At 40.6% G+C, this 26,593-nt stretch overlaps 1 protein-coding gene across 4 annotated transcripts in view; it reads left to right on the forward strand.

Annotated features, from left to right (window-relative positions):
* The window catches only part of FOCAD (focadhesin), a 199,783-nt gene that overhangs the window by 16,802 nt on the left and 156,388 nt on the right, over window positions 1-26,593 (forward strand). For 3 of the 4 annotated variants that reach the window (XM_084627726.1, XM_084627728.1, XM_084627727.1), the window contains exons 4-6: window positions 1,688-1,842; window positions 8,439-8,543; window positions 24,613-24,714. In XM_084627726.1, the coding sequence (XP_084483852.1) occupies window positions 1,688-1,842; window positions 8,439-8,543; window positions 24,613-24,714 (362 nt within the window). Of the gene's footprint in view, window positions 1-1,687; window positions 1,843-6,417; window positions 6,483-8,438; window positions 8,544-24,612; window positions 24,715-26,593 lie in introns of those variants that run through there. The other variant, XM_084627729.1, reaches the window with a different exon arrangement.

Consider the following 26,593-nt stretch of genomic DNA (forward strand, 5'->3'; position numbering starts at 1 on the left):
AGTGCTGCAACTTTCTTGCTCGGGGTGTGAAAAAACACCCCCCTGAGCGCAGCAAGTTGCAGCACTATAAAGCGCCAGTGTAAACAGTGCCCCAGCGTGAGTACTGTGTGCTTGGCACTTCTTAGGAATGTGTATATATAATTTATGGATTACACCAAGGTGGGAGGAGTTACAAGCACTTTGGAGGACAGGATTAGAATTCAAAATGATGAATTGGTCTGAAATCAACGAGATGAAATGCAATAAAGGACACGCAGGAACGAAAAATCAAATGCCCAGCTACAAAACGGGGGATAGTTGTTTAGGCAGTAATACTGGTGAAAAGGATCTGGATCAGAAATTAAATATGAGTCAGCAATCTGATGCTGTTGTGAAAATGGCTAATATAATTCTGGGTTTATTAGCCAGGGTGTCATATGCAAGATATGGGAGGTAATTGTCCTGCTCTGCTTGGCACTGGTGAGGCCTCCTTTTATGAAAGATATGGACAAATTTGAGAGAGTCCAGAGGAGAGCAGCAGAAGTAACAAAAGGTTTAGAAAACCTGACCTATGAGGAAAGGTTGAAAAAACTGGGTATGTTTAATCCTGAGAAATGAAGACTGAGGGAGGACCTGGTAAGTCTTCAAATATGTTAAGGGCTATTACAGAGGATGGTGATTAGTTGTTCTCCAGGTCTGCTGAAGATAGGACGAGAAGCAGTGGATTTAATTTGCAGCAAGGGTTAAGTATTAGGAAAACTTTCTAACTATAAGGATAGTTCTAGTTACATATTCCGTGTTCTCATTGTAAAGGTTTCAGAGTGTTGATTTGTTAGAGTTTAAAAACATGTGTTATCCTTGTACCTCTGCTCACAAATCAAATAGTAAATCAACCAATTAACAGATGTGTAGCATGAAAATAACAAAGGGCCTGATCCATAACACAATGAAGTCAGTGGATTTTGGATCAAGCTTCCCTGTATTCACAACTCCAGGTTAAGAACACATTTTGCTTAAGGTTGAAAGAATTTTAAGTCACTTCAGTTCTACAGAGAGATTATTGCCTGTCTATAGCAAATTCAGGCATTTGGAAATGCAGCAATTCTTAAAGCAGTGGTCCCCAAACTTTTTCCATCATTTCCCCCCACTCCCTCCTTATCCATAATGGAACCTGTCCATGGCCCCCGCCTGGGAACCGAACTGAAACTTTTCATGGGAAAATATTGCTTCCAACAATAAATTTTGAACAGAGATTATTAATTTGAAATTTCTCATGGGAAAACAAACTGCATTGGTAGCAAAAAGTATCTCAGACTATCAAAACTTTCAGATTTAGTAATCTAAGGTAGTAGTAATAACGTAGGTAAGGAAAATGTTTAAGACATTAACATGACAATGTTGCTTTGAAGTTTGAAGTTTTTGTGTGTTTTTTAACAGAAAGTAAGAGATTTTTATAAATGACCTGCTTTGGCAGCTTCATTGGATAACAGAGGTTTGGTTGGTTTTGTCTTGCCTTTGTGTTTACTAAATACAGTAATGCCCAAAGAAAGCAGAGAACCTGATCTTAGTTTCACCTACTCTCTACTTTAAGCTACAGCTCTGGGAAAAGGATTTCAGGCAGGGTTTTGTCTAATAGAATACTTAGAGTGAACAGTATTTAACTTCTGTCAGCATCCTAAACGCTTGTTCCCCATGCTTTTTATTTCAGACTCCTGCTTTGAACTTGCTCTGGGAGAAGTGCTGCAGTGAGAATGTGGTTGTGCGGATGGCCTGCTGCGAAGGCCTGGTGGCCCTTGTTGCACAGGATTATGCAGAGTTCAGTTATGTTCTCAATACAGCTCTCAACCTGATTCCCTCTGCCAGGTAACATTCATTTACAGTATTTGGGGCCTTTTGTTTGTGAGTACTTTATGCACTTGAAGTAGTTGCACGGATTTATTGGGACTTCAGTGCATAAAGCTGAGCCCATAGTAACACTCTGCAGGTTTGGAGCCTTGCTTATTGATGTAAAAAGACTGATTTTTTTTTTAATCACCATCTAATTAAACATAGTACACATACTTTCCCCTCCCATTTCAGCTTTTATTCAACTGAATTTCAAATATAGAGAATCCGCATGTCTTGTAGCATTTTAATAAACAGATTAATTAAAAGTAGGAAAAACAATTGCAAAGACGTGATTTCTTGATGTGGGAACTACAAATCAGGATGAGGTCAAGGTAGGGTAGAAAACAAGGAAAGGGATATCTGACAGGTTTTTTCTTAGAGATGTCTAATGCAGCAGTTCTGCAAACAATAACGCTCCTATGTAATTTGACCCATGTGGGTAGTCCCATTTATTTCATGTATGAGAGTAATTTTGTGTATATGAATAGTCCCACTGGAATGTTTAGGATCTTGTCTGAAAATATTGATGGGGATGCAGGAGAGCTGGTTTCTGGTCCCAGTGCTGCTGCAGATTCACTGTGCAACTAAGGGCAAATCAATTAACCTCATTGTGTTACTTGCTCTGTAAAATGGGAATAATAACACTTAGCATCTCTCAAGGGTGTTCGGGGATAAATGTGTTGTGTAGTGCATAGATATTATACTGCTGAGCATCATAAAAAGCCTACACATAAAAACATCTGAATGTAGTCAAGTACATGAGTGTAATAATGTTTGAAGATGTATTTTGTTAGTCTTCTTACGAAGGAGACTAAAGTCGCATTGCCAAACTCAGTGAGATACTATTCTGTCTGCTGACTTATGGCAAGTGTTTGGTTTTTAGCACTAAACCTTTCTGCATAGAAAACACTAGTATATTTTCTTGCTCAGAGCTGCTAATTGATGCTACACCTGTGCTGTATTATGGGGTCATGGTAGTGACCCCATAGTCAAGGTTGCAGGAACTATGCCATTCAAAACATATTTGTAACTAACCCCTTCTAACTTTCACTAAATTAGGTCTAGGATGAAATTTCTTGTGCTTAACTTCAGCCAAAGGTGATTTTAAGTTCGTGTAAACTCAGCTGAACCATTTTTGAGTAATTCAGCTGATTTAAAAAAAATGCAGTTTTGTTTTTAAAAATTACATTTCAGTCATTCCCAGCAGATAATTCAAAATCAGATTACTCTGAAAACTTGCTACGAGGATGCCTGCTTTAGACCAGGTTTACAATATTTTGATTGGAATTCCCGGACAAAAGTATTGTAAATCTGTATTGCAGGAAACTGGCTAGTGTGTGCACATGTTGCCCTCTACAGGATAGAAGCAGAACAGTTCAGCTATGTGTCATAGCTAATAAGCCGTAGGTGTGCTTTTGGAGCATGAGGATCTCAGTCCTATCCCTGCTGCTGCTATGAAGTTTTCATTAGTTGTGGTTAGCAGGCTAGTGACAACTGTGAAATTCCTATATGGCTGTGAGTTTGCTACAGTACTAATAATTTAAGGAGAATATAATTGTAATCAAATTTTGTACTTTAGAAAATGTGTGTAAACCAGGACATTCAAAGTCAAGGTTAACGTTAAAAACAAATGTGTGAGAAAGTTGAGTTAGGGTATTTCAAACGACTTTAACTGTGCTATCGTTTTCACACCACTCTGTTCACCCTGCCTGTGAAACAGATCCATGCCTGTGACTTGTATCTCAGATGATTGATATGTTAACCACTGGCTATGTTGGCAGTTTACCCATGAAACCCATATAATATATAAAAATCTAGTATATTTTTACATTTTCCCTCTGACTCCAAGAATTCAAACCACATCCACTATGATTTGCAAAACAGTATATGTTTTGCCGAACCACAAGGGGTATATGGGTTTAAAATGTTTTCAGCCACAGGGAGTAATGACTGACTAACCTAGCCTTTTCATCCTGGTTCATTTTAACATTAATCTCTTTTTGACCCTCCCAGGACCATGGCAAGCCGTTCCTTCATCCTGTTCCCTGCCAGTTTTTTATTCAGATTTGTTGTGGGGCTTGAGTGCACTGTGTCTTTAAAGGCATGTAAATACGAAGTTGACCGTCAGTGGCAGCACAGCAGAAAGGTCATTAAAACTGCTGGGCTCCTTCCACTTCTGTTTAAAGCAGGTGTGTGTTGTGACAGTGGAGAAGACTACGTTCTGCCCTCAGCAACTCTCTGCATCTTCTACAACAGTGGTTCTCAAACTTTTGCATTGGTGACCCCTTTCACACAGAAAACCTCTCAGTGCGACCCCCCCTTAAAATTTTTTTTTTTTAATGTTTAACACTATTATAAATGCTGGAGACAAAGCGAGATTTGGGGGCATAAGCTGACAACTCGCGATCCCCCACATAATAACCTCGTGATTTCCTGAGGGGTAATGATCCCCAGTTCGAGAACCCCTGTTCTACAATGACCTTGGCGGGGGGTTTAGCATACCTGCTCATCTTTCTGCTGTGCTACCTATTTCATATGCCATGAAGGACAACCTGTATTCTGGGTTGGCACTCCAGAACTCACATGATTTAATATTTTGCATGTGACACCTAATCATTTCACATTCAAATTATCATCCTCGCTTCCCCATAAGTTTCCCTGTCAGTCAGTTTTAAAGCTCTGCTGATTTCCTCTGATCCTTTAAGACTACCTCCCTTACAGAATACTCCTATGGAATTTCATCTCATGGGGTTTTTTAACAGTACTTTTTACATAGAAATCTAAAACGGGCAGTTTTTTCTTTAGAAAACACTCTTGAGAGAGACTGATTAATGCTTCACAGAACAATCATTAGGAATTAGACCCTTTGATATTACATAGTACTATTTAGAAAAAGATAATATTTACTTCATGGACTGTCCTGAAGTATCTTTAACTTTCCTAAGAATATCACTCTTACAAGGAATATTTGTTATCGCAGGCTTCCATGCCCTGTTTCTCAGCATAAAGACAATGGCGCAGCTCCTTAACTGGTGCAAATTGTCATAGCTCCATTAACTTCAGTGGAGTTGCATTAATTTACACCATCTGAGGATCTGCCCCAATAATGGATGAAATTCGATGGCTTGTATAGTGCAGGAGGTCAGACTAGATGATCGTAATGGTCCCTTCTGGCCTTAAAGTCTATGAATCTTTGCCATTATTGTTACATATTTTGGAAATTATTGTAAATAAACACTTGTTTGCAGAGGAAAAGTCTTTTAAATGATTTTTCTCACATTAGGATTAATGCAGACAGTGAGAACAGAACCTTCCTCCTTGCATAATTTAGTGAGGAGATCTTTTGGCTTAGTTCATCAGTTACATACACACCTAACACACGTCCCTCCCCCAATTCCAGGTGGGAGCTAGGACTGGATATTGATATTTTGTTATGAAGAGTGAGGCTTGCTGTTTTGTTTTGCTCAATCACTTCATAGTTACTCTTCTTTGATTGAATGACATGCGTTAGACATGCGTTAGACACCAGAGGCTCGTTCACCTGCACATCTACCAATGTGATATATGCCATCATGTGCCAGCAATGCCCCTCTGCCATGTACATTGGCCAAACCGGACAGTCTCTACGCAAAAGAATAAATGGACACAAATCTGATATCAGGAATCCTAACATTCAAAAACCTGTAGGAGAACACTTCAACCTCTCTGGCCACTCAGTAAAAGATTTAAGGGTGGCAATTTTGCAATAGAAAAGCTTCAAAAACAGCTTCAAAAGCTTCCAGTGAGAAACTGCTGAGCTTGAATTAATATGCAAACTAGATACTATTAACTTGGGTTTGAATAGAGACTGGGAGTGGCTGGGTCATTCCACATATTGAATCTATTTCCCCATGTTAAGTATTGTCACACCTTATTGTCAACTGTCTAAATGGGCCATCTTGATTATCACTACAAAAGTTTTTTTTTCTTCTGCTGATAATAGCTCATCTTAATTAATTAGCCTCTTACAATTTGTATGGCAACTTCCTCGTTCTGTGTGTGTATGTATATATATATATATATACACACATACACACTTACTATATGTTCCATTCTATGCAGCTGATGAAGTGGGCTGTAGCCCACAAAAGCTTATGCTCTAATAAATTAGTTAGTCTCTAAGGTGCCACAAGTACTCCTGTTCTTTATGCGTTAGTAAGTTAACCATGCTGAATTTTCCCTAAGGCCAAACGTTCCAAAAATTGACCCTCCCTCCACCCCATATCTGCCAGCTAGTATACCAACTTCCAGAAGCCTACTGCAGTCATCTCTTTCTGTTGCCTGGCAACAGGATTGTGAATAAAGCTGTAACCTCTCCTATAGTAAGGTTTTCAATGTTTTGATGCTGAGGAGTCATGACAGCCTGTAATTTTAATGATTACAAACATCTTAGAACTGGACCATTTACTTTAAAAAAAAAACCAAACCAAACCAAAATACCTAGCAACAGCAGTCTATCAATAATGAACTGCGCAACGTTTAATAGTACCTTTTGCAGGAGTGCAGAAGACACATCTGTGGGAAGAGATGGACTACTCACTGTACTTTGCATCTTGGAGATCAGTGTAAATTCTTGGGTAAGGAATCCACTCTGGAGAGTCTGAAATTTTAGAACCTCATGCCAGTGACTCCCACCAATTGTTGTATAAACTTATGCTGAGCATTCATTTTGAAATGGTTGTCCGTGTTGATGAAAATAATAAAGATGTAGCAATCAAGTGATTTTGCATGTTTCTGATTTCTTCTTCGGAATGACATGGATTTAGGATTATTGCATTGTAGAGATGATGATAGTTTGTCCTTAATATAACTCCTTTTATTGATGAATCTCAAAGCCTTTGTATATATTAATCAAGCCCATAAATTCCCTGTAAGATAAGTTGTATTATCCCATCAGTGGAGGCTGATTATGTTTTGAGGTCTTGCCAACATGAGAAAGATGTACCGATTTAGTTAAATAGATAGCTATGTATGTTCAACTTTCTTGTGTACGCAAGTCCTGTGGGTGTCAATGAAACTGATGTGCAAAGGTCCATTAAGAGCCAATTTACAGTAGCAAGTGTAGAGCATAATGTTCCTTGTACAAGTCACTTCATGTTACTGTACCTCAGTTTCCACATCTGTAAAATAAGAATAGTAGTGTTTACTTGCCTTCTTCAAGGCACCTTTGAGAGCTATGCATGAGCACTGTATAAATGTGATCAGAATCAAATGAGGTAAATCTGCCTGATGATTAGGTGCTTCTACTGGTTCGTATTTCACAGACTGGGAAATTGAGATACAGATTAAGTGACTTGCTTAGATATACTGCTCCCAGTGAAAAAAGGAGAAAGACCATCATAAAATATGTGGCTGTTGGTTTTCTTTTCCTGCCCACCCCATTTGTTGTTTAAAGGAATTTCTCCCCATGTCTTAATGTCATTTTATTCCTTTTCTCTTTCTGTTAGGCTTTTCATTCATGTAATGAGTTGCTATCCCTTCTCTTTCTGCCAGTGGATATGTACTCATTTTGTAATAACTGAAATAAAGTTGGGGCAAACCCAATGCGAAGCTTTTAAGGTGTATTTAGAGCACCCTGAAGTGTTGCTTATTCATTTTTAAAAATAATGGCATCTTTTTCTCCTCTACTTTATTTTAACCAAGGACTTAAAATTCATGCTATTTACCTGAGGTGGAATCAGGTTGTTCCTAGTATGTTCTGGTTTTGGAAGCTCTGGAACAAAAAATTAATTACAAGGTATTAATTACAAAGAAGTAAACAAAACACTCAGGACTGCCCCTCTGCAGAACTCCGCCAATGGACTATTGAAATCATGGTCTAGCAAAAATTTCTGATTGCCCAGCCAGTGTATTTGTTTTTCCTCTGTCTGGACTGCAGTAGCTTCTGTTAGAGCCTCTCAAGAGGCTTTTGAAGATTATAGGGAATCCTATAAAACTTCCAGAAATCCTATTGCTGCTCCTAGGTTTTCATGAATAGTAAATGAGGTAAGGTGGGAAGAAGGAGATAAAGCAATTTCATGGAAGGGCCCCCTTTCTGCTCCAGTCAAAAGTCAGAAGAGCAAACCCATTGTCCTGAGATTCTCTTTGTAGTTAATTTTCAGTGTGGGGGATTTAGATGTATGACACTTGATAATCAGAGTTGCATGGTAAAATCTGTGCATATTTACCTTTTTTATTCTTGCAGTCAGGAACCTGTGTTGGTTTTAATATGATAAAAATACTGCATTAGAGTAAATTAGTAATAGTAAATTAGTGCATTTGGAAGGGTTTTCATCTTCAAACTGCTTCACAGACATGGATTGATCTGTTATCTGTTATTGATCTCGATTATAGGTAAGTAATATCTCTATTTTGCTCATAGGTTAAGTGACTTGCCTTCGAGGCAGTAACTGTCAGCTCAGGGAGTAGAACTCAGGAGATCTGAGATCTCAGTTTTGTGCTTGGATAACTAGATCATACTTCTCATGGAAGGGTCAATCAATCCACTGTCCTTTAGATGATGATAACGTTATATATTCATTGTGTTTCAACAGAAATGTACATGGTTTGGTAAAAATTATTGGGAAATTACTACAGATGCAGGCCATTACGGTGGGAAAAAGTGGAGATGAAGCTGTTCGGGATTTGTATGCAGTCAGGTGAGTTTCATGTGTGCGGAGTGTATGTGTTTTAATAATCATTGTTTTGAAATGACAAAAACTTGCACATATAAGTATTTACTAACCCTCTGATACAAAAAACAGTCATTCTGCCACTGGGGCTAAAGGAGAATTTACATTAGCTAATGAGTAGTAGTCATCCTAAAAGCAAAGGTTTCAACCCTTGGTCAAAATGTTTCAATAACATCAGCCCCTTCCTTTAAATGGAGAAAGCAGAATAGAAGACTTGACTGAGCTTAATGGAAGAAATGCATAGTAATCCCTGAAAGAATAGGAGGTACTTAAAAGAGGAGACATTGGATGCCTGGGAGAGAATCCTAGAGAGTTACTCATTTTATACTCACTAGTCCACAAAAGATATAGAGCTAGCATCTGTGTGCTGTAGTGCTTCCAGAACTGGGGATCTGTAGAGCCCCTGGAATATGGTCCCACAATAATAATAGTTGCATGCAGTTACTAGAGCCTTTACCAAGACTCAGCTTTTCTGATACATGCATAAAATGCTTGCTGCCATTAAGGTGTAATAATATGATTGACAAAAACTGGATTTTTTTTATGGTAACTATAGAGCTTTTGCCATTTGTTTAAATTCATATACAATGCTATTTATCAGGGTTATGTTATTTTGTTATATTTAATTTTGTAATAAGTGAATAATTGTTTTCCAGGCAACATAGTGCTCTCTTGGTGAGTTTTGCAACAATACTTTACATATATAGAGTCTTTCAGATTCCCAAAGCACTTTTAGTCTGCACCTTCCTCTTGACCAGAGGAAAATTTCCTTTCTTGCCAACATGTGACAGTGGTAGGATACGAAATGAAGAATGCTGTGAAATAGTTGAAATTACCGGGAAATCTAGGTTGGCAGAACGTAACTGTCTGAAGTGGTGATGAATCAGGATCCCAGTGGTAATGCCCATGTAACATAGCTATGGGGTACAGAAGAGCCCTATGCCATTTTAAATGTTAGTCATCAGATGACACTGATTCACTTAGACCACATAGATTTTCATACCTGGACTGTAGTTTACCTGTGAGAGAGAGAGAATAATTTTGAGGGTCCTTCTTACTACAAGAAAGATGTTTACCCAGTCCATCCAGTTGTACCACTGGAAGTTAGATTAGAAAAAATGGTCAGTACAGCTAAGAAGGAAGTGGTTCTGGGTGAAGCAACCAAAAGAAGTGTTGGAATTGATACCTTCCTCTCTGATACCTGCCTTTTGTTACTCACGTTTGCAGTCTAGGGCAGTGGTCCTCAAAGCTGGTTCGCCGCTTGTTCAGGGAAAGCCCCTGGCGGGCCGGACCAGTTTGTTTACCTGCCGCTTCTGCAGGTTCGGCCGATCGCGGCTCCCACTGGTTGCGGTTCGCCGCTCCAGGCCAATGGGGGCTGCGGGAAGGGCGGCCAGCGTGTCCCCTGGCCCACACCGCTTCCCACAGCTCCCATTGGCCTGGAGCGGCGAATCGCGGCCAGTGGGAGCCGTGATCGGCTGAACCTGCGGACACGGCAGGTAAACAAACCAGTCCGGCCCGCCAGGGGCTTTCCCTGAACAAGCGGCGGACCGGTTTTGAGAACCACTGGTTTAGGGGACCTGTTGGTTCATCAGCTGTTCCAGATGGTCTAGATAGCAGCAATACTAGAGTGATTTTTGTTGTTGTTCTGCACTTTCATATAGCCAGAATATTGAAATGTTATCACAGTCATAACACAGTTGTCACTTATTGGTTGGCCTACTGCAGCGTATTTTTGTCTGGGTCTGATGGCAAAGGCTAGAAGCTGCATATGACAGGTTCCCCCCAGGGTTCCACCCGGAACTGGAGTACCGCTGAGCCTGCCTGACCCATCAGCCTGGGCTCCCTTTCCCACTGTGGTGCTGTGATAAGTTGCAAAGCTCTCCAGACTTGCTCTTTCACCAGCATACACATAGATAGGGACACACCCAGCTGCAGCTTCACACAGGTGCTGAGATCAGCTCTGCATGGGAAAGCTCAGCTAAGGCATCTCCCAGTTGCTAAGGCACGCTCCCCCCTCTGGAGTGTAAAACCAGAATTATACCATCTTGCACTGCACAAGGAATTGTACAGCGTAAGCTCATAAAATTCGCCCCCTCCCTCAATGTGGAGAGAGATATGCAACAGCTTTCTGCCGCAAGTTATAATTTCCACACACTGATTTTAGACAAAACAAAAGCAAATTTATTAAATACAAAAGGATAGATTTTAAGTGATTATAAGTGATGGCAAACAGATCAAAGCAGATTACCTTAGTAAATAAACAAAACCGCAAACTGAGCTCAACACACTAGATAGGTAGGATATGAATTAGCAAATTCTCACCCTGTGTGACAAACAGGCTGGCAGTTTCCTAAGGCACAAGCTGCCTTGGCTCTGCAGCTTGGGTTTTCCAGGTTTTCATACACAGGCTAGAAATCCCTCTAGCCTGGGACCATCACTTCCCACAGTTCAGTCCTTGCCCCTCAGGTGTTTCCAGGTGTGTTGTTGTAGGGAGAGTGAAGTCCCATCATGATGTCATTGTCCCCCTTTTATGTCTTTTTTCCACTTGCTAGAAAGCTCTTTTGCTGTGACCTGGGTCAAACAGTTCCCATTGTGTAGTGCTATCTCTGAGAGGTTTCTGTTGTACACATTTCCTGGGCTAATCCTTGTGCTTGTGTGCATTTCCTCGATAAGCCATTAACATTGTTTGGCCTTTTTACTGTTGTACCTGAAAGGCTGCTTGTGGGTGTTTTCAGCCTCACAACATGTTTCAGTAACACATACATAGCCAAACTTCATAGCTTCACATACGATGATAGCACATACAATCCAATGAGATATTACTGTCTAGCAGATCAAGACATTTAGAATGATACCTCACAAGGCATACGTTGTACAAAACGTATCCTAATTGACAGTGGTGAGTATTGGGGTCTGAGGGTATCACACTGCAGTTGATATATTACATAACATCTCATCTCATCAGTAGGGCATATAAACAAGTTTATGGCTTCAGTGCTCAGCAGTCTTCAGTAGCTCCTAATATAATTCTGGAATTATTTCAAGGTCTTGGTGATGATATTTTAAAACCTTGAATATGCTAGAAGTGGAATATCTCTCAGCCCATCTCTCTCTCCATGACATGTCACAACAACTACAATCAACAGAGATGGTGAAGCTGAGACTGATCATCTTAGGGGAAACTCCAGTTAACCTGGGACTGGGCATTTTTGATGGAAGCTCCTAGGTCATGGAATCACTTACCACTGGAGATCTGTGACCAAGTCTTGCTGCTTTTAGAATACAGTGTCAAGCCTTCTTTGCGCAGGACTTCCCTTAGTAGTAGAACTGAACTGTGGCTGGCCAGGCATTGGGCTCTTTGAAGTCTATCATCAAACTGATCCCACCTAGGAAAACATATCAAGAACGCAGTGTGGGGAGCATTTTGGTCCTAATTTGTGTGTGTGAATACACTGAAACTTTATTATGCACCTGGATACTATGGTGAGATCCCCTTTAGTGATGATTAGCTGAATACAAACTAGATGGCCTTTCTCTCACTTGTGACCCTAAACCGCTGGACACAGCTTTGTTTTTTCTATCTAATTATGTTTCCTTTCTATCTCCTTCTCTTGATAAATTGGGTGTCACATAAAAATAGTCCATATGTCCCCAAAATTACTACACAGAGGTATCTGCAATGCTGTAATATTAGCACAGGGAAATGCTTTAAGATTTCAGCTAGCTCTATAGTAACACTGAGTAAATGTTGACTTGCTAGTGGCCACCACTATATCTGCTTTCCCAGACATGGATCTTGGTCTTGTAAAATCCCATAATACTACGGAAACTCCTTTTTATGACCAAGAAAGAAAACTGTTGACATAGTAGTTTTCATCAGGAGAGAGCTATATAGGGATAGATGTGGCTGAACTTTGGAAAATTAATTAGCAGCTTAGCAGTAGTTAGGATTTTTGTATGCAGATGGAGAACACTTAATTCCCAGTTTCTTTGTCCCTAGCCAGCTATAGTGGTGTTGTCCAGCTCTGAAACCTCTTTGGCTAAAATTATGATGATGTAAATTAGTGTGAGATGGGATGGTTAGAACTGCTACAAGAATGTAGAGCTTCCCTCTCCTCAGGGGAGAGAAGGACTTCCAAAGAATTATAGGTGCTGACAGAGTGTGGAAGGTGATGTTTAACAGTAATTTTAAAGCTGTTTAAACTAATTAAGAACTGAAACTAGGCATCATGACAAATCAAGTCTTGTAGACTCAGCCAGTGTATTGCAGCAGGCTTTTGTTGCTGCTGGTTAATTTCTTGAAGAGGTAGATTCAAATGGAAAAAAATGGATCTAAATTTTGAATACATAGGAGTTCAGTGTGTTGAGATTCTGGGTTTTGGCTTAAAGCCCTTCTGTACATGAGGAACGAACGCTTTTTAAAAAAAATTCAAAGACTTGTCAGTTTTTAGTTTACATTTTTAGTTGCACAATTTTATCAACTCCTATACTATATTTCCAGCTTGTAACTACTGTGTTGCACTTGAGGTTAATGTGAAACTGTCACAAGACTTTCTTTCCTAAAGAAAAGTGAGAGTGTATCCAATAACTCCTGGTGGGTAACCTTATTTTAACAATACTCATGTAGTGCGCTGTCAGGTATGCAAAAATGTTCAATGCAAAAATCATTGGAGGATTGATGAAGCACCAAAATGTGAAATAAACAATTATTGTCATCTTTTCTGGCATCTTTTAAAAATTATAGTACAGGTTAAATAAACTTTAGGGCTTAGTGATATTTTCTATTGACTAAAACCAACTTATTATGGCCTATCTATTGTGGTAACATCACACTATGAAGAATTCTTAGAAGGAAATTGAAGATCCTGATGTCTTGCAATTGTTTTTGTTTTTTGTTTCTTTAACGTTTGACACTCTCACCAATTATTTCTTTGTCTCCAATTTTGTCGTCTTTTGAGGAAAATTATTAGGGAGGTTGTGGCAATGTAGCTATGGCTCTATTAATTTCCTATAGTCTAGTCTACTGCTATAAACTAATCAGCCTGTTTCTCCTGAAACAGATGAAAGAAAAATGAATGAGATTTTTCTGTTTTTAAATCATAGAATCCTAGACATGTAGGGTTGGAAGGGACCTCAAGAAATCATCTAGTCCCCCTTCTCCCCTAACCCGCCCTGTGCTGAGGCAGGATTAGGTATGCTGCACTGTCCTTAACATCTGTATTCTGACAGATGCATAAAAGCTGTTCATTTGATCTCCATGATAATATGTAAGTACTTACATTTTTATACCCTACCCTTCCCTCTGGTATTGGAGTTAGGAGTTCCTTGACCCTTTTCAGTATGGTTTTAAACATGATTATGTAGACTTCACTAGTCTCTTTGGTCAATGAAGTCCTTCTGATGATGGTTAAAGACCAAAGCAAAGATTTTTTTTTTTAAAGGTGCTTAAAGTTCATTGTCCATATTTAAAATGCTTAAGTATGTGTTTTGACTTTAAAATCAGTTGGCGCTTCAGGATGCTCAGCACTGTTCAACAGTTCATAAATTGGAATCGGCTTTGGCACTTTAGTTGGATGTCCTAGATTGGCATGTCCATGGTCTGGGATCAGGCATTCCCCGAGGAGGGCCTTCAATTCTGAAACAGAGCCTGGTTTTGATGACTTTCAGGTCATATTGTAAAACCTATATGTTAACTCAGGCCTGAATGGATGAATTTTAGTGGCAGGTGAGGATTTTTTGGGGCAGCGTTGTAGACGTTGTCAATGTGGATCAGTGGTCTCCAACCTTTTTACCCCCAAGATCACTTTTTTGAATTTAAGGGCAACCCAGGATCTACCCCGCTCCTTCCATGAGACCCCGCCCCGCTCACTCCATCCCCCCGCCTCTGTCGCTTACTCTCCCCCCCTCACTCACTTTCACCGTGCTGGGGCAGGAGGTTGGGGTTTGGGAGGGGTTGCGGGCTCTGGTCTGTGTCAGAGGGTTGTGGTGCAGGACGGGGTGAGGCAAGTAGACTCTGGGAGGGAGATTGGGTGCAGGAGGGGACTCTGGGCTGGGGCGGAGTGTTAGGATGCAGGAGGGGGGTATGGGGTGCTGGCTCTGAGATGGTCAGGGCTGGGGCAGGAGGTATGGAGTGAAGGAAGGGGTATGGGATGCCGGCTCCAGGACGGGGGTTGGAGTGAGGGCTTCTGCCAGGCGGCACTTACCTTGGGCAGCTCCCAGTTGGTGGTGCAGTGGGGCTAAGGCAGGCTTCCTGCCTGCCCCAGCCCCATGCTGCTCCTGGAAGGGGCCAAAGTCTCCCTGTGGCCCTTGGGGGGGGGCACGTGGCTCCTCGCACTGCCCCCGGAGCTCCCATTGGCCACAGTTCCCCGTTCCCAGCCAATGGGAGCTGCGGGGGAGGTGCTCGCAGAGAGGAACAGCGCACGGAGACCTCTACTCCTCCCACGGGGCATGCTGGCTGCTTCTGGTTATGGTGTGGGGCTGGGGCAGGCCCTGCTGCACCACCAGAGATTGCGATTGACTTGGAGAGTCTCCAGGATCGACCAGTCGATCATGATTGACTAGTTGGTGACCACTGATTTAGATAGAAATACATCTTTCCCATGTATCTGATGACTGATTACATCCCTATTTGTGAATGTTTCACTGTAAGTGCAAATGTACATCAGAATCTAAGATATATATTCTTTGGAATAGCTTACAACAAAATTTAAGTGTTTCATGTTTTTGTTATGGAAATGAACAATTTGTATTTCTGTATTGGTAACCTGTATGATAAAGCTAGGATATATAAATGCATGAAGGGTGTATTTAAGAGTAATTTTATTATTCTTGGGATTGAGAGAACACCTGTGGTGATAACACATTTTGAAAGTTTATCAAGCTTTATATATTGTGCATCTCATATTGCAGCCAGATGGCTTACTGGCCCGAGTTTATATAGCTTATCTTGGATGGATGTATACAGTCTAGTTTTCTGACCACTAAATAAACTAGAATAAATAAACAAACACAAATAAAATTTTTTTCATTGTGGGTTTATTCTGTTTGATTTATATTTCACCAGATCGCTGCTAAACCTTATGAGACTGGGAAAAGTGCAGTAGTAGTAAGGGTGTTCAATATTAAAGGGTGTTCAATATAAAAAGAATATTTTAAAATTAAGTGGAACAGAATTTCAGCAACAAAGTCAACAGAATAGAGGAAAGAAATTGGCTATAAAATTTTGAGATCAATGTCACTTTTGCAAGTCGTCTTAAAAAGCCTGGGGTGGAAACAACGAAAGAGCTTATTTATCGTTGTATGTGTCAGTACTTTCTGATATGTTAATTTTTTTTCCTCCTTAGCCTCCTTAATTTCTTTTCAGTGAATGATTTGACTCTTCTGTATTTTCCATAACTATTCACCATTTTTGTTTTTATTGTGTTAAAATGTTGAAAAGCTGTTCCCCCCCATCCCTTCCAATCAGCAGTCTGAAATAAAAATTCAGAACAGGTAGAAAAAAGCTTTTAAAATGCATATTTGATGTAGTAAAGTGCTGTGCTTTGTTTCTGAAAGAGTCAGAATCACAGCTGCATACATGTCAATTCATGGTGAATGCAACATTGTTTCCTCGAACAGAAAAAGCAATCTGTCCGTCACTGAATTTATGACGTAAATTGAATTGTAGATCTCCTATGTTCAAAGATGTAACAAAAGGGTTGAGGTGACCTAAAGGTTACAAATAACTTTTGATTTCATTGTTGCCTACCATAAGACTAATCTTTGATTGTCTTTAGATGGATGTATTTACACTTGGATAGTTGGAGCTGGTTGCATGTCTTGCCTTATCCTAGGTTCCTCCCAATAGGATCAAGAACATTGCATTTTCATTTTTTCAGTTAAAGTGCAGATGTTACAGCACTTTGCTAGCAAAGCTGAATTTAAGATTGAAAAGAGATTTCCACCCGCAACCTGTCTTTTCTACTATTTATAACTTTTCCAAGTTGAATTATTTGGGGCTGAATCTTTTCATGTTTCATTTTAAAATCACTCTGATTGACCACAATATTTTATTCTGTTTTTAATTTGATGAAATTTGGTCCAGATGTCTGACCTTTAAGAGCCCACAGAATCAGAATCCTTCTAAATTTAAAATGTTTTCTGTGTTCTGACTTGAAACCAGCTTAACTTTATAACCTGATGCCTGGCATACCATTAGTCCTTGAGGGCCCCATTGGCTTCAGTATAGAAACAAGACCTGGTAGAAGCAAGATCAGGAACTTAACGAAGACTAATTATTTTACCTAATTAGAAGAAAATGTATTTAAAATATAATTGAATATGCAGCTGCCTTAGGCCAGAATGTACACAGCCCTGCTTTTTCAGAGGCTCCACATCATGTAAATCATACACCTAATCTGACAGTGAGAGAGTCATCTCATATTCCCGGGTTTGTGATCCTGTCTGATTAATGCCAGCATAGGGAATTAATTTCTAACTCGCCTTTCACACTACCCTTTGGAAACTTGCATTTCAGCACTGTATTTTGCCCTCCCAGTCCATCTAAGGAAGTCACTGGGACCAAAGCTTCACTAAAAGGGGGTGCAGGAAGGAAGGAGTTAGACAGGGTGGGTGTATTGTGGGTCTGCACAGGGATGTGTGTGTATGGGAAACAGTTACAGGCAAGGAAGGGAGAGGGTGGAGTTATGCCCTTTACTTCTATTAGGTCCCTAAAAATCTGGGGCCAAACCTGGGCAAGGCATGTACCATTGGTCATTTTTCATTACATCCATATCAATAGGAATTCTCTGAACATCCTACAAATATCCCATCACATCAGCCAGCTTGACATTTGAACAGCTGTCATTTTTGATAGTGAAGAAACTTTGTTTTCCCCACTGTTCTGTATATTCATGAGAATTGCTTTCGATGGCATAGTAGGGAAACCTATTTTGTTCAGTTGACTTGAGATTTACAAGGCTAGTACGAGGGTTTTTTCCTTCTGGTATCTGTATGCATGACAGTTAATGTCCTGGAAGTTGGTTGCTTTACAGCCATGGATGTAGAAAGATCCTGAGGAAACTTATACAAAACCGACAGTAGAGAAATGGAAATGTCACTCGTGGTGAACACTGATTACTACCCCTGTCCAGCCATTATGTAACTTGATAATAAAACTTTACATTTACCTAATGCCTCCATCTGAGGAACAAAACATGCTCAGTCATTACAAACGTTAATTAATCTAGCATCCTGCTAAGTGGATATTACTTCTGTTTTATTGATGAAGAAACTGAGGCACATAGAATCATAGAATATCACGGTTGGAAGGGACCTCAGGAGTCATCTAGTCCAACCTCCTGCTCAAAGCAGGACCAATCCCCAACTAAATCATCCCAGCCAGGGCTTTGTCAAGCCTGACCTTAAAAACCTCAAAGGAGGGAGATTCCAGCACCTCCCTTGGTAATGCATTCCAGTGTTTCACCACCCTCCTAGTGAAAAAACTTTTCCTAATATCCAACCTAAACCTCCCCCACTGCAACTTGAGACCATTACTCCTCATTCTGTCATCTGGTACCACTGAGAACAGTCTAGATCCATCCTCTTTGGAACCCCCTTTCAGGTTGAAAGCAGCTGTCAAATCCCCCCTCATTCTTCTCTTTCGCAGACTAAACAATCCCAGTTCCCTCAGCCTCTCCTCCTAAGTCATGTGTTCCAGGCCAGTAATCATTTTTGTTGCCCTCCGCTGGACACTTTCCAGTTTTTCCACATCCTTCTTGTAGTGTGGGGCCCAAAACTGGACACAGTACTCCGGATGAGGCCTCACCAGTGTCCAATAGAGGGGAACGATCACGTCCCTTGATCTGCTGGCAATGCCCTTATTTATACAGCCCAAAATGCCGTTTGCCTTCTTGGCAACAGGGGCACACTGTTGACTCGTATCCAGTTTCTTGTCCACTGTAACCCCTAGGTCCTTTTCTGCCAAACTGCTGCCGAGCCATTCGGTCCCTAGTCTGTAGCGGTGCATGGGATTCTTCCGTCCTAAGTGCAGGACTCTGCACTTGTCCTTGTTGAACTTCATCAGATTTCTTTTGGCCCAATCCTCTAATTTGTCTAGGTCCCTCTGTATCCTATCCCTATCCTCCAGCGTATCTACCACTCCTCCCAGTTTAGTGTCATCTGCAAACTAGCTGAGGGTGCAATCCACGCCATCCTCCAGATCATTAATGAAGATACTGAACAAAACCGGCCCCAGGACTGACCCTTGGGGCACTCCACTTGATACCGACTGCCAACTAGACATGGAGCCATTGATCACTACCTGTTGAGCCTGACGATCTAGCCAGCTTTCTATTCACCTTATAGTCCATTCATCCAGCCGATACTACTTTAACTTGCTGGCAAGAATACTGTGGGAGATCGTATGAAAAGCTTTGCTAAAGTCAAGGAATAACATGTCCACTGTTTTCCCCTCATCCACAGAGCCAGTTATCTCATCATAGAAGGCAATTAGATTAGTCAGGCATGACTTGCCCTTGGTGAATCCATGCTGACTGTTCTTGATCACTTTCTTCTCCTCTAAGTGCTTCAGAATTGATTCCTTGAGGACCTACTCCCTGATTTTTCCAGGGACTGAGGTGAGGCTGACTGACCTGTAGTTCCCAGGATCCTCCTCCTTCCCTTTTTTAAAGATGAGCACTACATTAGCCTTTTTCCAGTCGTCCGGGACCTCCCCCAAGAGACTTAGTGACTTGGCCATGACATAGACTTTCTCTGTGACATTGATCTCCTGATGCAGATCTCCTGACTTTTGGTCCCACATGCCTTTCTATCTGCTTGTTAAATTTCATTTGTCCTCCAATTACAAAACTGACAGTAAATCAAACCAAAATAAGTAGTGGATGGATAAGTACATTCTAAGATGAATTAGGGATGCAAGGGTAGCAGCTTTATTTCAAAGTTGTATTGGGTGTTGCAGTTAAAGCAGGACTAAAATCCCTCTGTTTTAGTTGTTGAGTTTCTCCTCCAAATATAACACACCAACTGTCATAGTTTGCTGGCTGTAAGTCTTAGTTTGCCTAACACACGATAGCAATAGAACCTTTGATGTTTTTGGTTTGCTGTTCTGTACGCAGTCCAATTCTAGGATTACTGTACTGTTGAGTAAGATGAGACTCTTGAGACCAGATGGTGGAATTGTCATGGTCTTTTTAACATGAACTTCCTTGCTCCAAAGAGACTTGTCACTGTTGATTATTTCTTGAGCCCACTCTGTTTTTACAGCTGAACTCAGGGCAATAGAACAACAAAGGAGCCTGGCATGCAAGGTGTACAGGGTCTGTTGCTCTCTGTAAGACATGTTTTCTAATCCTTTGCTCATTCTTGTGGCTCTTCTCTGACCCCAATCCAATTTTTCAACATCCTTCTTGGATTGAGGAGAGCTGAATGCAGTAGTCCAGTAGTGGTTGTACCTGTGCCACATACTGTATATTTCAGAGTTAAGTGGTACTTAGATAAAGTTTCTGATTTTAGAGATATAATGGCAGTAAGTTACTATCTGCAATTCTAAATTTTTCCAGAGAAGCCCATCATATTTGTTTAAAGAGGAAAATTGTCTTCATGTCCAAATGCAATGGAGGGTATTGCAGCCTCCTTACACCTTTTTTAACATGTACTCCCAGGCTTAGCAGCCTGGTTCTATCTATCTGCAGAAGCAAGCAAGCACTAACTTTTTGGGGGCACCCTAAAGAACGTTAACAAAATGCAAGTAATTTATGATGATGATAAAATTATTAATCTGACATTTATACAGCTGCATCACAAACACTCTTATATAGCAAATAGTGCTCACAAGTCAGATCAGGATCCATTTTCTTGGCAAGAAACAATACACTGGAACTTGCTTTCACTTTAGATGCCACAGAATTTTTATTAAGAGTAGGATATTGCAGATCTTAAAAACCCTGCAGTTATGCAGTATGAGCTGAACTCCAAGCCTGCAGAGTTCAGGGAGTCGTGTTCCACTGTAACCTCTTACTAGAGTAGAGACAATAATATTTGCAATTTTCTTGGCTGTTAGCTTTCCTCTGACAAACTCCTAAAGAAACAAGGAGCATTAGGTATGAAAGATCATTCTGCAGTCAGCTTATGTAACCCATCAGCCATTTCATTTGGATAATGGTGACATTTATTACTCTTTAAGTAAACTGAAATCCAGTCAGTTACCCAGTATTCTAATAAGGTCAGAGAGAATGAAGTACCATAATATGGAGCACCTCCTTTTGTTTTAAGAAAATGTATCTTTTAGTTTATTTTTCAGAAATGTGTTACTGGGCACAGCATTTTTGTATTCAGGGTCATATTTACAGCATATGGGTATGGTCTCACTAGTTCAATGACAGCCTGAAGGCACCGTCATACTATTTAGTCAAACTATGATGTATAATAGAGAAAAGAAATTATACCTTGTTTTTTCAAAGTGCAGAACTCCTGCATATACCATGGGCTGCATTTGGAGCTGGGATTACTCAGCACTGCTGAAAATCAGGCCATAAATATTTCTGTGTAATGTGAAATAATGTAAGAATGTCTGAATTTGTTTATATTTTTAGTGTTTTACAATGAGAGACCATCCCAGGCTTGGGCTCTCCTAACAATATTTATTTAAAAAAAGAATACAGACTCCATCTAATATCCTGGTAAACAGACTCCATCAAATACCCTGACAACAGAAATACAACTTAATTTAAATTTCCTAACAGTGTCTCCATCAGAGTCCACCATGCACTGCTAGCCAGCTTTGCCCGTCACCAGTCTCCTTATGGGCCAGAGAGGAAAGATGTTTAGAAGTTTAGAAAACTTTGGGCAATTATGTGGAAAGGGGGTTGGCTAGTGAATTCAGAAGGTATAATGGAACTCCAGCTCAGGCGCCCCCACTGACTATGGCATTATCTCCTGGGCAGAGAGGTGGCCTCTTAGCTTGGTAGGTCTCAGGTTATTTAGTGCTTTATAGCTCAAAACCAGCACTCTAAGATCCACCTAGGAACAATTGGCAGCCAGTGCCGATGTTGGAGCATAGACTTGATGTGCTTGTGAAGAGAAACACTTTAACAAACTGAGGGCAGAATTCTGGACCAGTTGCAAGTTTCCAGAATTAAGATGTAGTCCTATCAAGACTGCTAAGTGTCATGTATTGGATGTGCACTCCCACATTCCCTGCTTCTCATTCATTTCTGCAGCCCTGTTTAAATCTCATGTTTCCAGCAGGACTTTTCCTGCAACTTCCCTTGTTGGTCACTGGGGGGAAATTATGGCACCAGGTGTCAATATTGAGGTCAGGGAGACAGTCCTGTGTTCTTAATGTGCCCCTTGCTGGCAGCAGTGGCACCAGTCTGTCTTGTTTGCAGTCGGTGAGGAGCAGAATGGGGTTTGGATGGGCCTGGTGAGAGCAGGGTGGAAGGAGCAAGGGCAGGCACCGGAAACAGAAACTGGAAAGGGCTGGTTAAGAACAGAAGGGGCAGCAGGTAGTGGTGAGCTGGGGCAGGATTGGGGAGCTGCACTCCACTTCCAACAACTGTCATCATAACAAGCTCCCCGCCACCAAAATTCCGCAGGTGGATTTCATGTTTAGGCTCCCATTCCTTTCCCCTCTCCACAAACAAGCTCCCATGCCACATTTTTTCATACTCCCTCCAATAACGTTTGTCCCCCCTGGCTTATCCAGGCTCCCAGTGCTCACCAAAGCTGGTTTTGATTTTGCTTCTGCAGGGTGCAAGGGATAGGCTTCAGTCTCCAATCCCTCCCCCGGTTCACACACCTGTCCACTGCTGAGGGGCACCCTAGGGAGAAATCCATGACTATTTTTCCCTGGTGAGAAATGTGTCACGTGGAGTATCACAAAACTTACCTGTTGTAGATATATCCCAGTGTATTGTAATAGTTTAGTTCTGGTGGCAAAGGTGTTGACTAGAGGGCTGCATCAGAACGAAACAGTTGCAACCTCTTGGCTGTGTAAATGTGGCTTAGCTACAGTAGCAATCCAGACACTTGTAATGAAAGTAGACCTGCCCTGTTCTAAAATATCACCCGTGCACTCATGTTCCTCTCGTGGTGTCCTCCTCAACCACTATATGGCAGTTATCTACCCTGATAGTTGTTTCCATACTCTTGTTTCCTTGTGTGTAGTCCGAGAGAGGGTGCAGGAGAACACATACTGAACATGATATGCAGGCCCCTCCTCTTGCAGCTGGACCCACTTCTCCTTCATGGAGATGAAAGCTGATTTCTCTTTGATTCCTGATTCCAAGCTGGTTTAGTGATGTGTGCTGGCCTTGGACCACAATTAAAATCCCCTTGCTTGGCATTGGGAACACTTCAGCATCCACGAAGCACATGGAATAAAGAGGAGAGCCTGGAAGTGGGGAAGGATGGTGGTGGTGCATGAATGTCCCACAGGGAACTAAATTTATAAAAGCTAGTAATGGGAGGGGGAGAAAGAAGTGGAGCAGACCAACAACAGAGCCAGTGCAGGGGTGACTCCATGGAGACAGCTGCATGAGGAACTGCTTCTGTTCCAGACAGACTGGAGATAGAGTATATGCAACCTGCAGTAGGTGAAGGCACACCTCCAAAAAGCAAACACTTCTGCAAAAGAGCCATTTCAAGGGCTGGCCACCTTTGGGAAGCTTAGGTGGGCTCTGGGTGTTTTGGTTTTTGCTGGGAATGGGTGGCTGTAAAATCATTGGTTTCAGAGTAGCAGCCGTGTTAGTCTGTATTCGCAAAAAGAAAAGGAGTACTTGTGGCACCTTAGAGATAAATTGGTTAGTCTCTAAGGTGCCACAAGTACTCCTTTTCTTTTTGTAAAATCATTTACTCTCCAGCCATCAAAGGCCCTTTGAAAAGCTACAACTGACCCTGTTATGGGCTGGAGAAAAAAGAAAAATATTAATACACTAATAGTCATCCGGTCTGGTAATATGTCAAACAGCAAAAGTGGTGGCAGACTTTAAAGACCAGGTTTGAGAAGCTGCAACTTCTGCTTCAGTGGACCAGCCACTATGGGCAGCTTCTCCCGCTGAAGAGATGTATCTGTAGTTGAAAGACTCCAAAGAGTTGGGTGATGTGCAGATCAGAACTTTTGTCTGGGTACTACTTATAAGCTAATAGGTATAGGTTATGTGCTTTATACCTCCTCTCCTCCTTTTTTTTTGTTGTCTTTAAATAATTATTCCAAAGATTTTTCCCCTCCTATTTGTGTTAAGTGATTTATGTTTTCTTCTTTAATAATTAGTCTTGTCATCTGTAGCTTATTGAGGTACCTGAAGCATTTCAGAGTATTTTGGGCTAGTATCTTAATTTTGGGGAGGCCTCCCCTTAATTGGGGAGAGGTTTAATACCCCCCATACATTGTGAGCTCCTTTGTTTTATTTGGTAATAAAATATGTTTTAATATTCTGCGGTATGTGTGATGCTTATTGTTGAGCAGATAATGGCTCCTTTTATGGGTTAATCAGTTGATGCACTTCTGGTATCCAAGTCCATTGCTTTAGACAGTGTTTAAGAATCCCTTAAGTATGAAAGGTGCTCTATGACAATAAAGACGAAGCATTTAAAATATGAGATCCTAAAGACAAGATTGTGGAGGGAGACTTTCAAAGACACAAAGGGCAGTTCGGCATCCAACTTCCACTGAACAGCAATGAGTGTTAGGCACCTAACATACCTGTGTGTTTCTGAAAATCTCCCCATCTGTCTGTATTTAAATAAATTACGTGATTTTTAGGCACCTATTTATGGGCATATTAATTTAACTATAAGCACTCTGTGGAAAAAGTCTTTGCCTAAATCTGTATCTAAAAACAGTTCATTTGAATATTGTTTCCAGGGGATCCCAAAAATTATACTAGTTCGATGTATAGTATCTTGATGAAACTCGTGAAGGAAGTTGGTAAAGGCAGGGGTTAAATTTTGTACATCTACAGCTGTTATCTTGAAGATAGTTACCTCACATGTTTGCCTCCTGCATTACAGATCCAAACACGATTTCTCTGTGTTTCAGGTATCCTCCTCATCCACTGATCACTGTACTTGAAAACAGACCTGATTGCTGGCCAGTTCTCTTGCAGCAGATAACAGTATTTTTCCAGCAATGTCCAGAGAGGTAAAAAACAAATACAGTTCAGTTGTTTGTTTATATCTGTAGAACACGTACTAATTCCACAAAGAAGTGCTTGCTGAAGTTACAGGGTAAAGTATGTGGTTGTATGTTTTTAAAAAAGAACAGCAAAACCCTCTTAGGGTATGTTTAAACAGCAAAGAAAATCCCTATGGGGTGGAGGGTTCCCAGAGCCCAGGCTCCAGCCCGAGGCTGGAATTTTACACAGCAATGAAACAGCCCCGCGAGCCTGAGCTGGCTGGCATGGGCCAGCTGCAGGTTTTTCTTTGCTGTGTAGACATACTCTTACATTTCTTCAAATAATACATACTGTCAGTTAGAGCTGGTTGAAAAAATGGTTATTTTTTAGCCAAAAATTGTATTTCAAAGTTTTTTTGTTTCCGAGTGTTGGAAAATTTCTAAATATCTAAAATTGCTAAAGTTCTTAATCAAAATAGTTATTGTAAAAGTTATTCAAAATGCTGTGGAAATGGTATCTGAATTTTTGATAACAATTTTGATGTTTTAGATGATGCCTTTGATTTGAAAAAGTCACTAATTTTTCATTAAAAATGTAGTTTCTGAAAAAAGGTCATTGTTGGATGAAAACTTTGAATTCAAAAATTTAATTCTCTTTTGTTATAGACCATGTAGTTATGAAACCAAATATTAAATATAACTTTGGAAGATTGTCACAGAAATGGTCTAGCCCAGGCAGAAAATCCACTACAGTGAGGATGTTAATGGAAACACTAACCGTTCACTAAACCAACCAAAAAATTATTTCCCTGTGTTAATTGGCCAGTTGGCTTTTGAATGGATACAAAATTTGCATTTTGGAGGATTGGGACTGCTTAGTTTGGAAAGGAGACAAGCTGGGACGTCAGTTAAACGAAATAGTGAATGATTTAGAGAAGGTAAACCAGAAGTTCCTATGTACCTTTCTCATAACATAAGCACAGGAGGATGTTCAGTTCATTCACATTTAAATCTGATCATAGCAATTATGTTTTTGTTTTACACAACACATAATAAATCTGTGGAACTTGCTGTCCATGACATTGTCATTGAGTCCAAGAGCTCAGGCAGACTTAGAAAAAGAGTAGCTATTTACATGGGCAATGAGAAAATCCTCTATGTTAAATACCTAAGTAAAAAGTCGGAGTATTAACCCTTAAGCCACCTGCCCAATAATGAGGCATGAATACATATGGGCAGGTTACTCTGTTATTGTCCACGGTGGGTTTCAGGTACTTTCCTTTGAGGCGTCTGGTACTGTTGCTGTTAGACAGGATACTGGAATAGATGGACAGTTGGTGTGTTCTGGTGTGGCAATTCATGTGTTTCTAGGAGTTTTCTGCTTTCTTCAGTGTTGATATTTTTCTTACTACAACTCTGTTCTTTTGGGAAAGACTATGCTGAACAGAAGGCCATTTAAAAGTCAACATTTGCAAAGCATTACCACAGAAGTATCAGAGGTGCCTGCTAATATGTGGCTGGGGAAACTGTGTTAATCTCAAATGTCACTGTGTGATAACTTGGCAATTGCTGACATTTTAATGGCTAAAGCTGTATAATAGCACAGTCTGTCCAATGACAAGGTCCATGAATATCTTTTATACAACATGACTTCATTGCAGGTAAAATGAGAGCTTTTCTTCTGGGATTGTGCAGCAACCTAGTACCATAGCTACAAGCCATTTTTCCTGTTAAGTTTAAATGATAGCGATTTTAAATGGTGGCTTTTGAAGATGCTTGTTTTTTTATTTAAAAAATTGAATTGCAAAGCCGCCGCCTTTATAAAAATTGTCTGTTTAAAAAAACAGACCCATACCATTTACGTATACATGAAGAGCTAAAAGGTCACTGTCAAATAGAAATCTAA

The sequence above is a fragment of the Lepidochelys olivacea genome (genome assembly GCF_965140295.1).
Source record: "Lepidochelys olivacea isolate rLepOli2 genome assembly, chromosome: 5".
NCBI classification, from domain to species: Eukaryota; Metazoa; Chordata; order Testudines; family Cheloniidae; genus Lepidochelys; species Lepidochelys olivacea.